Raw genomic sequence first — 14,608 nt, 5'->3', positions numbered from 1 at the left:
GTTAAGCTAATAGTTACCAAAAGTCCTTGAAAGGTTAGGTAGAACCATGCAAACTTGTTGATATTAAACTTTTCATTTTACCTATAAAAATGGCAATCTCTTACGATTCAGCTGAACAGTTGCGATTTCACTTGGTAAATGCAGCCACTGTTGCAGTGAAGAAAACAACGTTCAAACCAGGAGACGCTGCTTCTTCCATTTAGATTTCTGTGAGCCGCTGCAGCTGACATGACGAACAGCATGAATAACACCATTTGGAAGCAGCTTCCTACCTAGCTAACATTCTCATTTAAATGATCAGGGCTTTTAAAATGGTGCCTGAGAAGGTAACACCTGTGAAAATCCGTAGGACTCAGTTTTGCAATTTTCAGGCGTATGTGTGCTGAGTCCTGGAGTTCGTGGCACTCAACACACAACTGAGAAAAGCACAGGTTTTCCTAAGGACCAAGTTTCCATCTCATCAAGGGCAGGAATGTGGGCGATCTATACAATATTTTCTTTAAATCTGCATGATTTATAAAACCACACGATTTTATTGTCTAGCCCTGAGGCTCGGTAAACTTTTTCTATAAAGGGCCCAATAATAAATATTTTAGGTTTTGTGGACCATATAATTTCTACGTTCATGACTAAACTCTGCCACTTTGGTATGAAAGTAGCCATAGACAGTAAGTAAGTAAATGCGCGTGGCTATGCTCCAATAAAACTTTATTTACAAAATCAGGCTCAGGGCTAGATTTGGCCATGGGCCTTAGTTTGCCAACCTCTGGTTTAGCCTTTTCTGTTACAATGATAGAGATGGTGAAATACTGCAATGGTGGCAATAATTCTGGATTCTCAGTATAAACTTAGAAGATAAAATCACAGTTGCTGGAACAAAGAAGGCCAGATGGTATAATATGTGGTTAATTATATTTTGGGTTCTCTTTAATATCGATGATCACATTTTGAAAATACAAAGGGCAAAGTTCATGATTTTCTCTGTGGTTAACAGAGCAAAAAGTTTTGGGTATGCAAATCTGAAATCTTAATTATGTAATAAGTGTTTCACTAAAATGATTTAAAATTTTCATGTGAAAACCTTCAAGAAGATATCAAGGATAATAATAGTGTTTAAAGGATCAATAAAGGCCTTCTTTTCAAGAGATGAGTGAAAAAAGAGTATGTTCCTTTGTGGTGTAAAATATCTGATGAGCTCTAAGATGATTCTGTTCAGATTTAGACACCCAGAGAAGGCGATTCGTCCATCTCCTTTTATGCCTGACAGTTCTCAATTACATCATTTTCATGTACCTTATTCCTGTAGGTTTCTATCACCTAATAATAACCCCTTTGTAGCTGTATTCTGAAATGGTAAAGACTCATCTTACATAATACAGTAGGACAGATCGCGGTAGAAAAGAATGGCCATCCATTGGTGTTATGAGCTTTTCAACCACAATATTGTACACGTGTGTTTCAGCCCGAGTTCCCCAGGCTTTTCTGTCCTTTGTGTTCAGAGGAAATTCTAGCCTAATTTTCTTTCTCCCGTAGAAAGAGCGTCCTGTGAAGCCTTCCGTGCCCTAACGCCTCCTCTGTCTCCTATCAGATCCCACAGACAATAACCTCCTGGCTCACTTGGTCCATCCCGTCACCATCAGGTGTGACCGTCACCTGGCTGTGGTGTTTGAGAAGGGGCGTTGCATCAAGGCTCCTATCCTGAACAACAGACGGAGCAGATGTTGTCTTCAAATACAAGGGCCTTCTTTGATGAGTGAAGGAGGAGAGGGGTGGATTCCGGGGGAAGTTTCTGCCATTACTGTTTCCCCTGGGGCAATGCTCAGTCTACTGGTTTAGGCCAAGTGGAGGGAACAGTGAACACCTGGGCTCTGATGAAAGGGAGGTGCTACAGGTGAACCATGAATGCAAATGGTGTGGACAAGCTTCTTATAGACGGTGAAAATGCACAGCGTGAGTATGACGTGTGAAACACTGGGTCTCTATCATCATGCTCTTGAATGCTCTGACTGGTGGTAAACACTGTATAGGTGTCATTTCAATGTGGAGAATATTCTAAGACCCGTTTATCTCAGGAGTGTGAGCTTGTGCGATGAGCTGAAGAAAAAAACACGGATATTGATGCTTTGGGTGGAAATTCCACCAGGAAGACCATACAGTCTAGAAATCTTCAAACAAGACAAATGTGAACACGTTTACCCCACAAGCCATCTGCTCACCATATATGCTGCCAGAGGAAGCATGCCTGTCCTCAACATTCCACTTTCCAGATGCGATAGAACAAGCCCACAATAATAAAAAGTGTGTCGCAGACAAATGATGACAGCTGGGGTTTAAGAGATGAAGGGATGTGTATTTGGGTCAGTGAAAATATGGTAACTGACTTCAAATCAGATGCTCAAAAATGTTCAGTGATTCTAAGAAGCCTATCAGGCCTCCATGATGCCCCCAAACCAGCGGGGAGTGGTCAACGTGGGAGCCAAGGTGTTTCTCTCACTCAACCCTGAGAAATCAGTTCCCCTTCAGCAGGAAGGTCTGTCATACCTCCCATCAGGCTTGGTCACTTTCGAGACCCAGTCTGGCTCATAGCAATTACCTCTGCAGTTCCTCCTAACTGTCCAGAGAAACAGGACGCATTTGTCTTCAGAAAATCCTCTCGAGTGGGACATTGCCTTGATGACACCAAAACCTGTAGCTGGTTGTTTGCACAAGGCAAGGAGATGCTGATGAATCCACTGGAAATTCTTTAGGATTCCTTAGCAACCTCAGGAGTTCCCTAGTGCTCCTGGTGAAAAAAGATTTCCCTCTTCCTGGAAATCCTTGGGCAGGTGGGTGCTCTCTTCTCTGGCCCCTTCTTCCTGTGGACTCAAGGTCCCTGGCCTCACCAGGGAGCCTTGGTCGACTGAGGGGCCGGGGGGATGGGAGAAAGTGCCCGGACAAGGAGCAGCCCTTCAGAGGGTGGCCTTCTCATCTGGGTGTCTGGGACCACTTCTTTCTCCTAGGGCCACTTGGTGGGGACATTCTTGTGAGTCCTGTGACCAGGCTTCACATCCGAACTGCTCTCTGTGATGCTGACGGGCCTGATAGAGCCGGTCGCCGTATTACAATGTAGGAGTGATGCATATCCCAGCCTTTCCCCGTGAGTATGGGCTGTTTGATGCTGCAGTTAGTCATAAAGACACTAAGCTTCACACTAAGATATGTATAACTTGAAGATGATGAGGCTGCTTCTTTCTCCACTCGATGGGATTCTCAGGCTCTTACTTTCGGGTTATGTTGCCAAAACAGGATTTGGATGTTTCCAGGATTTAGGATTAGAATCCTAGTTGTCTCTGGACCGCCATATTGTACTCCATGCCTTGGTCCCACCTTGGCGGTCCAATGGAACCAACATCCTTGCTTGGTGCTGTTCAGTTGATCCTCTCACTCTGGCGCGTTTCGCTACCTCGTGGTTCTCTCTCCACAAGTCAGTCCCTTGCTTGATCTTTTCTAAATCCCACAGCATGGGCTTTTAACTGTCAAACACACAGCTTTCTCTAGCCTAGCCACCAAAAGACTGTAACTTAACCTGGTCCTGTAACAGGCTACATGGGTGGCACACACGCAGTATGTGTGGATGACAATCTGACCTCATACACTAGGGTCTATTTGCCAGAAAACTTCTCCACAAGACCAAAACGTCCCTTCTGCAAAAAGATAGCAAGTTCTGCTCAGAGCCTGCCTGCCCCAGGCCAGTGGGTTTATAACTAATTCTAAACACCATAGGACACACTCCCCGGATGGAGTTTTCCTCCTACCTGCTCCCTTTGGCGTCCCGACTGCCTCTCCTCTCACAGTCTAGGAAGTCCTCTCCAGTGTCTCACCGTGTCTCCCAGAAGCTCATTCCCTCTGATTTAGAGATGAGGAGACAGGCCTGCAGGAAGTCCTGGAGTTGCCCAAGCTGCTTCTAGACCTTTCCCTTCCACAAGATATCTGGCGGGTGAAGAATTCCTATGATGTCATATAGGACTGTTAAGAGATTCTTCTGCTTCCTTGGTCTTGGAGACGTTGCGGATGGCTGTGGAATGAAGTCCAAGGAGATGGAGGGGTGGCTGGTGGAAGGAGACGGCTGCCCCAGGGAGCCTCCTGCAGAGCAATGGTGGCACGTGAGGACCGGGCCCCTCACTGGTGGCCTCTGGGCGCAGACACGCTGGGCAAGAGGAGCCCGGTGACTGGCATTGCCCGGCCCAACCTTGTGCACCCAGATCTCTGCAGGGCACCCCAGTATACCTACATGTGCCACCGAAGAGTGCAGCCAGCCTCCAGCCTTCTTCTGCTCTGCACCACGACGCTGTCATCATGCACAGCTGTTCAGGTTGGGCCTCGCTCCACGTGGTCACGAGTCACCCTGGCGCGGCTGCCTCCACCGTGTGACCTGGGCTCCCAGAATGAAGTCAAAGGGCCCAGGGATCACCTGTAGTGATGGTGCTACACGGAAGGAACAGCGCCCCCCAGGGTAGGCCTCGGACCCCGCCCCCCTTACCCAGGCTGAACTCTGTGCAAAACGTCCCCGCGTGGCCGGTTTCCACCCGTGGGCATCCAAGTCTGGAGCAGACGCAGGGGCATGTCCGCCGCATCCTTTACACACTTGTGAAGAAGGTGGGTGCGTTTCCACTTGATATTTTATAATAGGAGCTCTTGGGAACTTATTAGCCAGGGAGGGAGAAAAAAAGAGAGAGAATCTGATTTCTTTCCTGTGGAATATTCTGCTGACTCACATTGCATTACTTTGAAACAAATTGACCAAGGTTTTCTATTTCTTCTATACTTTTTAGTCACCTGCAATGTGCTCCCTTCACTATATGATCTCACTTAGTATCTCACATAAATGAAAGTTTGGTTTCTTTTTGAGAAAAGGTATACTTGGTCAATCGAAATAAATTTCCGCAGGGGATGAAAGAGCACATTTGCAAACAACCACACCTTATTGACCATGATGAAGATGGACATTAGGGTTTTTGATTTATGATTCTGGACAAGAAAAAGTAAGCCAAACATAGATGCCAAGACGACATCCCTGCAGGCCAACCGCCAGGTTTTTACGGATACTTTTCATTGGCATAGAGCATACGCTGACCCTCGGGATGCAGGATCTTCTATTGTGAGGTGTCATTCAGAGAGAACCTTTGAAAAGTCTCACATTATTGCTTAGAGGGAGCAAACGTCAGGCCACAAATCTGAATTTTTCTTTGTTTCATTCCAACTTTTCAGGATGTTACAAACACAGCTTTGTCCCATGCTTTCATGTTGTGCTCCACCAAGCTTCTGTCTTCTTGTGTTTTCCAAACTGGTAAATAATACAAATAATAAGAGGAGGGGCAGTTCGTCCTGGAGGCAACTTACCTGTGCTCGCTGCTCCTTCATTGTTACTGAGTCTATTTCAAGACCCTCACAAAGGGAGGAATACTCCACCGTCCTGACAGCTGAGCCTTTTAGTGAACCCTTTCCCACATAAAACTTTTAGGTTCAAAATCTGAAAACGATCGTTTTCGTCACATTTTCCTTCCCAGTTTCTCACGTACTGCCCTTCCCACCATCACACCAGCTACACGTTCTGGAAATGCAGCTCGTACTGTACAGATTTCTAAAATCCCTTTGCTGGGCAAATCTTAGATTTAGTGTGCCACAGGAGAAAAGCAGCAAACACACATCAGGAAGGGAAGGGCGTGCACAATTGTGATGTTTAGCTCGGCTCCGTGATCAAGTGTTCCAAAGGCAGAGGAAAACAACTCAAAATATTAACTGGTGAGTGTCAGGATTGTTCTTCAAAGAGCTTTGTGACACATAACGGAAAACAGTGTAATTACCGTTATTAAATTTAATACCCCAAACAGATGGTGTTCCAGTTTTTTCCCCCAAAATGGACTGCTACCTGATTGGAAAATTATTTGAGCCCTTACCCCAAACCCTGTTGCTTAACTTCTTTTGCATCCAAATGAGAATTGCTCTGCTTCCCTTATTTTGAAAATCTGACCATAAAATCGTTTCTACTTTCTCCTAGTTGTTACTTAAGGATCAGAAATTACCCATTTTACTTGAGGAATTACGGTTACACTGAGCCCCCAACTGTCAGGAAACGAAGGATCTGCTAAATTAAAGCGGTGTTCTTATATCCCCTTGGTTAAAAGGATAGGTTTGTGTGGACGTTTATCTAGATTTCTCTGGAAAAGGTTTGCACAGCTTCCCTTCTAACCCCCACCTTCCAGTACATTCCTAAGGACCCCTAACAAGCCTTTGGCTCCAGCTTAGCTGTTCTGAGCCTACACCCTTGAAGTGCCGGAAGGGGAGAATCTGGCAGCTCAGGCTCAGCTCTAAAAACCCACGATCCTAGTGACGGTGGTGGGTTTTCTTAATAAACAATAGACACACATATAAGAAATCATTGGAAGCTCTATTTTAAATCCTTGTGGAAACCACGTGATGCAGAAATAAGTCCACCTAACTTTGACTTTGAAAATATTTTATTTGAATAGTAAATAGTTATACAGTTGAAACAGTTCTATTGAAGCTTTCTATAAATAGCTAACAATTAAGAAAATAATGTATGTAGAAAAGAGATTGCATTTAAAAGTAAGAGCTGTCGTTTGTACGAGGGCCCTGGGGGCGCTCCAAGCAGAATAAAATGGTAGGTTGTCTGTAATTCGCTCAGATAGGTATAAAAGTTAAAACTTTTAACAGATCCCCTTAGAAAAAGGCTCTCTTCTAAAATGCACAGTGAAATGTCAAGAGTGGCGGGGGGGGGGGAAGCGCACCAAAAAAAACCTGCAATCAAATAATATCATAATCTTCATAATTAATATAAATAAATAAAGAATAAATAACAATTACTCATAAATCAACATATACATTTAGAGGGAACTCATTATAGTCCTACCTCAACAAAGATGATCGAACCGAAAAGTCTTACGTGAAACATTGAGGCAGTTTCTACAGCATCTTCTGAAAATTCCCTTCCCTCCCCCCGAAAAACAATCCCAAACAGACAACAGTTCAAGGCATTTGTGGCTAGACTAAAGAGAACTCTTTTTTAAGCAATTTGATTTGTTCACATACAAAAAGGTAAAGCCAGACTCCAGCAGTTCACAAGCCATAATAAAGCTAATCGTGTGGGAAGTTCAATTTACAGCCTGTGAAATAGAAAGGCATTTATTCCTCAAGATTCACCCAAAACAACCCGTACGCTACATACATAGAGAGCAGAGATTGGTAGGCGAGAGCAAACCGCGTTTCTAGACCGTGAGCACAGAGAATACTAGCAAGAAAAACATCTCCCCTCCAAGGGGAGGCTTCCAACCACGAGACAAACGCGTACAGCTTTTCTCCCTTGTACAGAAAGACATTGGCTCCTGTTGCGCCATGGGGGGGAAGGGGACACAACGCAAAGGGGGCGAGGGGTCCAAAAGGAGTCACAACGAGAGGATCGGGGTTACCGTCACGCTACACCGAGAGAAGCGGAGACGACACTTTCACCGGGGGTGGGTGCCCCCGGCGCGGACGCGGGGTCGGGGCGCGCTCTCTTCGTGGGTCTCCAAGCGAAGGCACGGTTCGGGGGGCCGGGGTGTAGGGCGCGCTCTAGCAGGCCGGACGCACGGGCACCTGCAGGAGGATCACTTGTCTGTTCTCGGATGGGTGGCACTTGTTGATGTGCCGCGTGAGGCCGGGCGAGCTGTAGAAGGTGGCCGGGCAGTACTTGCAGGGGAACACCTGGGCGGCGTGCAGCAGGCGCAGGTGGCGCTCCTGGGCGCCCTTGCTGGGGAACGTCTCCCCGCACACTGGGCACAGGTGGCACTCGGCGGACGCACTCAGGCCCAGCACGCCGGCCGCCTCGCCGTCGCCGGCCGCCTCCTGGGGCGCCTTCTCGTCGGGCCCGGGGTACAAGGCCAGTAGGTCCTCGGCGGGGGGCGCCGGCGGCGCGCCCTTGGCCTGCAGCGCCTGGTGGTGCGCCAGCAGGTGCTTGCGCAGATAGGCCTGGCGGCGGAACTTCTTGGCGCAGTGGTGGCACTCGTAGAGCCCGTCCTCCGAGCCCGACTCGGACACGCCGCCGGGGCTCGGCGTGTCGCGGTCGCTGCCGCCGCCCGTCGCCTCCCGCACCTCAGCCCTGGCAACGGTTTCGGGCTCGGACGCGCGGGCGGCGGCGGGCGCAGGCCGCGGTTTGTGCCAGCGGCGGTGCGAGGCCAGGTTGGCCGGGCAGCTGAAGACCTTGGCGCACTCGGGGCAGCGGTACTCCACGCGCACGATGCGCGAGCACTTGTGCTGCGCCAGCGCAAACGGGTCGGCGTACTCCTCCTTGCAGAGCTGGCAGATGAACTCGCCCAGCGGCCGCGCCGCGCTCCCCGCGCGGCCCCGCGGCGCCTCCACCGGGCCTTCCTTGATCTTGAGCCCCAGCACGGGCGACGTGGTCACCTCGTCCTCGAAGTGCAGCTTGCGGATGGCTTTGGGCTTCTTGGCGCCTGGGGCCTTGGCTACCTTGGCGGGCGGCTCGGCGGCGGCGGCGGCGGCGGCGGCGGCGGGGGGCGCGGGTCGCTTGCCTGGGGGCCGCAGGGAGGCGGCGGGGGGTAGCGGGGGGCCGGGCCCCGGGCCGCGGGCCGCCTCGGCGCCGGCCGAGAACGCCGTGCCCATCTTGAGCTCGGCGGGCGCGAAGAGCAGCGGGTCGCCGCCGCAGGTGCCGCCGCCGCCCGCGCCATTGGCCCCGCCGCCGCCGCCGCCTCCAACGAGCAGCGCGGCGGGCGTGGGGAAGGACTCGGCCGAGACGGGCGAGCCGAGGTTGAAGCTGCGCTCGAAGTACTTGTGCTTCTCGTGCTCGCGGCTCACGGGCCGCGTGGGGCTGTAGAGCGGCGCGGGGTGCGCGGCCTCGGGGTTGCCGAAGTGCGCGGCCCGCGGCCCCGGCGGGGGTGGCGGCGGGCCCGGCGCGCAGGCGAGCGCGGCGGCGAGCGTCGCATGGGCGCGCTCGGCGGGCGGCGGCGGCAGAGGGCCCGGCCCGGGGCTCGGCGCCGGGGGCGAGGCGCGGGCGCCCCCGCAGCCCGGCGAGAGCAGCAGCGCGCGGTCGTCGTCCTCGCCGCCGCGGACCCGGTAGGACACGGGCGTGGACTTCTTGCTGCGCTTCACCAGAAAGCCGCGGGGCATGTTGGCGCGGCGCGAGGGCGAGGGCGAGGCGCTGGCTCGGTCCCACCTTCGCGCTCGGCCCCGGCGGCCCTCAGTGCCCTCGGCCCATGGCCCGGGTGCGGCGGCGACGGCGGCGGGACTCGCGTGGCGCCGGCGGCGGCTCGGCCCGGCTCTGCGCCCTGCACGCGCGTCCCTATCCCCGGGCCCGGGAGCCGCTCCCTTTTAACTGGGGGAGGGGGCCATTGTTCTCGCCTCCCGCTTCCCCCGGAGCCAATCAGCGCGTCCGCAGCTCCTCCGCCCGGTCGGGTTGGGAGGGCGACGCGGCGGCCAAGAGGGGGCCGGGACTCGGGGGTCGCCCGGTAGGTGCGGCAGATGTACCTGAGGGCGCGGGGCCCCCGCGCGCGCCTCGCCGCCGCCCCGCCCGGCGCCACCGCCCCGCCCGGCCCAGGCACACGCCCGGCCCCGCCTCCCTTCACGGTCGGCTGCTCCTCTATGGGGAGGCGCACGTGCCTGGGCTTTGTGTCTCTCCTCCCGGGGGCGCGGAGCCGCCAAATGGGCCCGTCCATCAGCACGACAATGCTCGCCCCCCTCCCGCGCTGGGATTACCCGCGGGTCGCGAGCAAAATAGCAACAAAGGAGAAGAATGGCCCCAAATATGTCAGGAGGGTTCAATCCGCGAGCCGAAGCGGAGGGGGAAGTTGTGCTCGCTGATTGGGTAGGGGCGGCGGTGGGCAGCAGCAGGCGCGGGGGAGATCTGAGTTAGGCGGCCGGGGCGGGACTGGGGTTGGGGGAGGCGCAGGAACTCCTCCTGGTGTTTGGGAAATAATCCGGAATCGAAAATAGCTGCAAAGCCCGGGCCGCCCAGAGCCCCGCCCGGGCCTCGGACTGATGGGCCGGGGGACCCAGGGTCTAAACGAAAATGGGACCCTGGAGTTCCAAGTTTGGGTGGAGGGTCTGGCCTTCTGGCAGCAGCTGAGGGCGATGTTTGTGTCCGCAGCCGCTGCGCACTCTCGGGCCTCGGGAAGGTTCCTCTCGAGTTTGAGAAACAGTTGGCACCTCACTTCTTCAATGGCCAGCAGACGCAGCGCTGGATGGGAGAGGGGGCAGGCTGGGCTGTGTTCCAAAAACCTTGAATTTCTGAACTTTTTTTTTAAAGTTCCCGGAGGCTCCGGCATTGGCATCGTTGAAGGGGCCCGGTCCAGGCTGCTCGGAGCCTCCGCGCCGCCCAGGGCCGGGTTGATTCGGGTGGACTTGGCCAAAGCCCGAAACGCGCGGCCAGCCGCGTGCGCCCCAGTGAAGTTGGTTTCCGCTCTCCTTGCACGGCCTCATGCATTTTCATTCCGAGCGGGCATTTTGTCTGTCGGTTGACATCAGATGCTAAATCAAGGGCTCCAATCAAGGCGCCTCGGAATAAAGGGGCCGCCTGTCTGGGCGCGGGGCCCCCCGGAGCCGTGCCCCCTTCACCTTTGTGAAGGAAATTAACCTCCCGCTATTGAGCGCCGGTCGCGGCCAATCTGGACTCAAAAGAGGCGCGTGCTGCCGGCCGGGGGGAGAGGGGGGCAATCTGTCCTCTGAGGCAAGCTGCGGCCTCGGAGAGGACAGGCCGCCTCCCCCCGCCCCCCCCCCGGTGCCACCAGGAAAAGACAACAGTGAAAATCCACCCCCCAGCCCCGCCACCCCGATTGGACCCCAGACCGGGCCCTTTGCCTCCAACCTCTTCCCAGCCCTGCCCCAAGGAAACACAAAAGGCAGAATCTCCGGGGGATGGGGGCAGAACCCCAAGAGTGCGTAGTGGCCCTGATCGCCCATCACTAGGGAACAAATTGCAAAACCACAGAAAATGTCATATGTTGTGAAGAAGATGTCACTTTATTGAAAGAGAAGGAAACGAACACTTTTCTGAAAAGCTCTGTGCACTCAGATAGACTTTGCTGAGTTTTGCTTACGTCTGATTCCACTGAAGGTATTTCATTGTTTTGGATTTTCCCTGTGAAAATACCCTGGCGTGGAAATGAAAGATTAAAAAAAAAAAGTCCACATGAGTAATAAGTTGTAATGGGGACAGTTGTTAGAATTAGTTAATCAAGGGGTTAATCAAGTTGACTAATCAAGGGGAAAACATTTGGTGATTTTATGTTTGTAATTTTTTTAACTCACAGACTGAAACGAGAAGAATACACATAATGGAATATATTTTGAAAACTCTCATCGTTTTAAAAATGCTAACTACGATGAATGCTAGTCCTGAAAAAAGTTAGAAATTCTAAAACGAGTTTATCTAAAATTTATATATATCTTTCAGTCTAAAAGTAACTGACGTTATTTCCTTGCTCTTTTGAGCGCTGATTGATACTGCTGATGAAATTAGAAGTGGGAAGGGGATTCCGGGACAGCTTTGGCCAATTTTATTTTCTAATCACGAATCCCATCTGGATTGTGGAATAATAGGGCGGGGGCTCAGCCCGCCATCCCCAACTGACGGCGGGGTATTTGGTCTTACATGTGTAACACTCCTTTCATTCAACAGATAACAGGGAGAGTTAGTCACCTTGTGAATCCTTTAAAAATAACAACACCCATAATTGTAAAGAGGGCGGGGGTGGGAGGCTAAAAACGAAACAAAACAAAACCCCTGCCTGAATGCAGCAAATTCAAATAGGGCTCTGAATTAAGCCAGGAGAATCTATTGAACACTATTGAAATACTGAGATTCAATGGATCCATTTCTTTTTCTTTGTGGTTTCTAGTCTGGCCAGCGAAAATGAAATCTGCTTTCAGACAGGTACCGTCAAAAACAAATGGAAACTTGAAAGGTCCGAGTATTCGAAACTAATTTCATAACCCAGGGCTGAGGAAGAATTAGGCTGCGCTCACGCACACACCGGCAACCTCCAAGGACGTGCACCCTTGCTCCCGGCCGTGGGTTTGCGTCTTCTGCGTGATTTTATTTCTCAGAACCTGCCCGCCCGCGGGCATTTGGACAGTGAGTCGAGATATTTTCCTTCCTCTTGGAAGAGAGCGAAGCGCTACCACGCTGCGCCGCGGCGGCGGGCCTTTGCGCATTGCGATTCCGGATAGGGGCCGCGTGGAGTTGGGCTGGGGAAACACTGAGCGCTGACTTGCCCCCTCCTGGGGAGTTTCACGGGAGGAGGCGAGCAGAGGGATCCCAGGCAGGGTCCCGAAGTGTCCTTCCCAGGCCCCAAGCGACTCCTCCCCTTCCTGTGGGGTCCTGGCCGGCGCTTGGGAAAAATCCAGAGGCCTCTTCGGCCCTCGTGCTTGCGGACCCCGCGGTGGATTCTTCCTCTGACCGCTGCAGAGCTGGAGGCCGCGGCCGCTCTAAGATCTCCTGTCCTGGAGTCCTAGGCTGCCGTCGGGGAACGCAGTGGGGTTCACTGTGACCCTCGGCTCCCGAGTTTAGCGCCAGGGAGTTGCTGGAAGCGCAAAGCTTGGAGATAAGCGCCAGAGCGAGGAATTTCGGCTCAGGAATTGCCCCGTGAGATGTCGCCGGGACTAGGCAGCCCCTAAGCTCCTAAGAGGAGAGGACAGGAGGGTCCGCAGTCTCACCCCGCGGCGCGCGGCGCGTTTGGAGACGCTCGGGAGGCGCGAGAGGGAGTGGTCAGCGCCCCCAGCGTCTTCCCGGGCCGGCTGCGGACGCCTCTGCCGGATTCGCAGAGGCCCTCCCGGCCCGCGAGCCACGGCCGGGCCTGGACCAAGCGTTCCAGGCGCAGAGCCCGCCGTCAGGTCCCGGAGGGGCCCAGCTCCCCGTGCGCCGCGCGCGCCGGCCCGAGCCGGAGAGGCTTTGTGTTTGCAGGAATGAGGGGCGGCCGTGTCTGGCCCCAGGGCACGCGAGAGCCACGCGCAGCCCGCTGCCTCCCCGCCCGTCCCGCTCCGGCCTCCAGGCACCTTCCGGGCCCCCACCGGCGGGCCGTCGCCTTTGTTCGGCACATTAGCATAAAGCTGCCATGGATCTCCCGTTTAAATAATTCTACACAAAAGGAGAGCGCATGAAAGAGGGCAGACGACGGCGAATCCGCGAGGCTGCGCCGTCCGCCGGGCGCGGGGAGGGACCGCGCTCCAGCAGTTCCCTCCCCTCGAGTTTCAAGTGCCCCCGGCAATCTGCCGCGCGCCCATTATTCGCCGGGGCCCACGGGGTGGCCGGCCGCCCCCTTTCATCCTCCCGAGTGTGCCGTCGGGCCTCCGCACGCTCCTTGAAGTGCCCTCGGGGCTGTTTGTTTTCGCCTCGGGTGGGACTGTCGCGGGCCGGGCAGGGGAGGCGGGCCGGACAGTCCCCGGGCTGGGCGACGGGAAGGGCGATGTTGGCCAAAGCGGGCGAAGGAGAAGCCAGGAAGTGTGGGAAAGTCCTAAGCAGAAGATGAGGCCAGGAAGAGCTGGGAGGGCACCGAGCGGAGCGGGAGGGCCCCGAGCGTGGGGCGCGCAGGGGGCGGCTCCCACCTGTGAGGGGCGGCCCGGCTCCCCGCGCGCCCCAGTCTCAGGAAAGGCAGCGACGAAGCCCCAGCAAAACTGACCAGAAAGGCCACGGCGACTCGGAACGTCCCCAGTCCTCGCCAGCCCCGGGGGGCGGACAGAGAGGCAGCCAGGCGCCCGGGGGCTGGAGAGTCGCGCTGTCCGCCTGGGCCTCTGTTCCCACCCCCACCCCCCAACTCCGTCCGTCCTGCTGCTGCTGTTGGGTTTAGGTGTCCGTGTTCCTCCTCTCGCCCTCCTTCTCTGCCGGGCCCCCCCCCCCGCCCGCCTCCTTCTCTCTCCCACCTTCCCTCCCCCACCCTCCTCTCCTCCTTCCCGGGCGCTCCCTTCTTTCTCCCCTGCCCCTCTCTGCCCACCCCGTCCCACCTCTCCCTCTCTCTTCGCATGTTTCACTCCCCCATCTCTCTCCTCCTCACGGTCTCGCCCACCCCCGACCCTCTCCCCCTCGGACTGTCCCTCTCATTCTTTTCCCTGGTCTCCCTCCCTGCCCCCCATCACCTCGTCTCCCCTCCGCTCTCTCCCCGTCCATCCTCTCTCCTTCAGGGGCTCCCTCTCTCCCCTCCTCTCCCTCCCCCTCCCACCCTCTCCTCCCGCTCCTCTCCCCCTCTGGCTCTCCCCACTCCCCGCAGGCCAACGTGTGTTATTTTATTTGTCTAGAGAGAGCCTATTTGTTCAGTGATGTGTGGCCTCCTGGCCGCCTGCTTTAATGGGGGACGCGGAGGCTGGTTTCTGCGAGTATTAGCATACAGCTGTCGCTCCGCCCGGCCCGGCGCGCACTGTATCCCAGCCTTATCATCACCTCTTCTCTCAACCAGAAAACAATCAACAGCTCCTCGCTCACGACGACTTTCGAGCCCCTCTCCCTGCGCCTTGGCTAACACTCAGCCGTGCACCCGTGTGCGCGCGCTCTCTCTCTCACGCGCAGACACACACACACACACACACACACACACACGCACACACACCCTCTTCTGAGGGTAAATATTGA

The 14,608-nt window shown here is 54.7% G+C and overlaps 1 protein-coding gene across 1 annotated transcript; it reads right to left on the bottom strand.

Moving 5' to 3' along the window:
- Window positions 1-7,608: 7,608 nt before the first annotated feature.
- Window positions 7,609-9,159, bottom strand: INSM1 (INSM transcriptional repressor 1; the record flags this gene model as incomplete). The annotated part of the gene is made up of 1 exon (XM_082856357.1): window positions 7,609-9,159. One exon carries the CDS (start codon window positions 9,157-9,159, stop codon window positions 7,609-7,611), a length of 1,551 nt encoding a protein of 516 aa, XP_082712483.1.
- Between the last annotated feature and the right edge of the window lie 5,449 nt (window positions 9,160-14,608).

Source organism: Leucopleurus acutus (genome assembly GCF_964270905.1).
Source record: "Leucopleurus acutus genome assembly, chromosome: 16".
In the NCBI taxonomy this organism is placed as follows: domain Eukaryota; kingdom Metazoa; phylum Chordata; class Mammalia; order Artiodactyla; family Delphinidae; genus Leucopleurus; species Leucopleurus acutus.
This window is presented reverse-complemented; position numbering and strand designations above follow the sequence as displayed.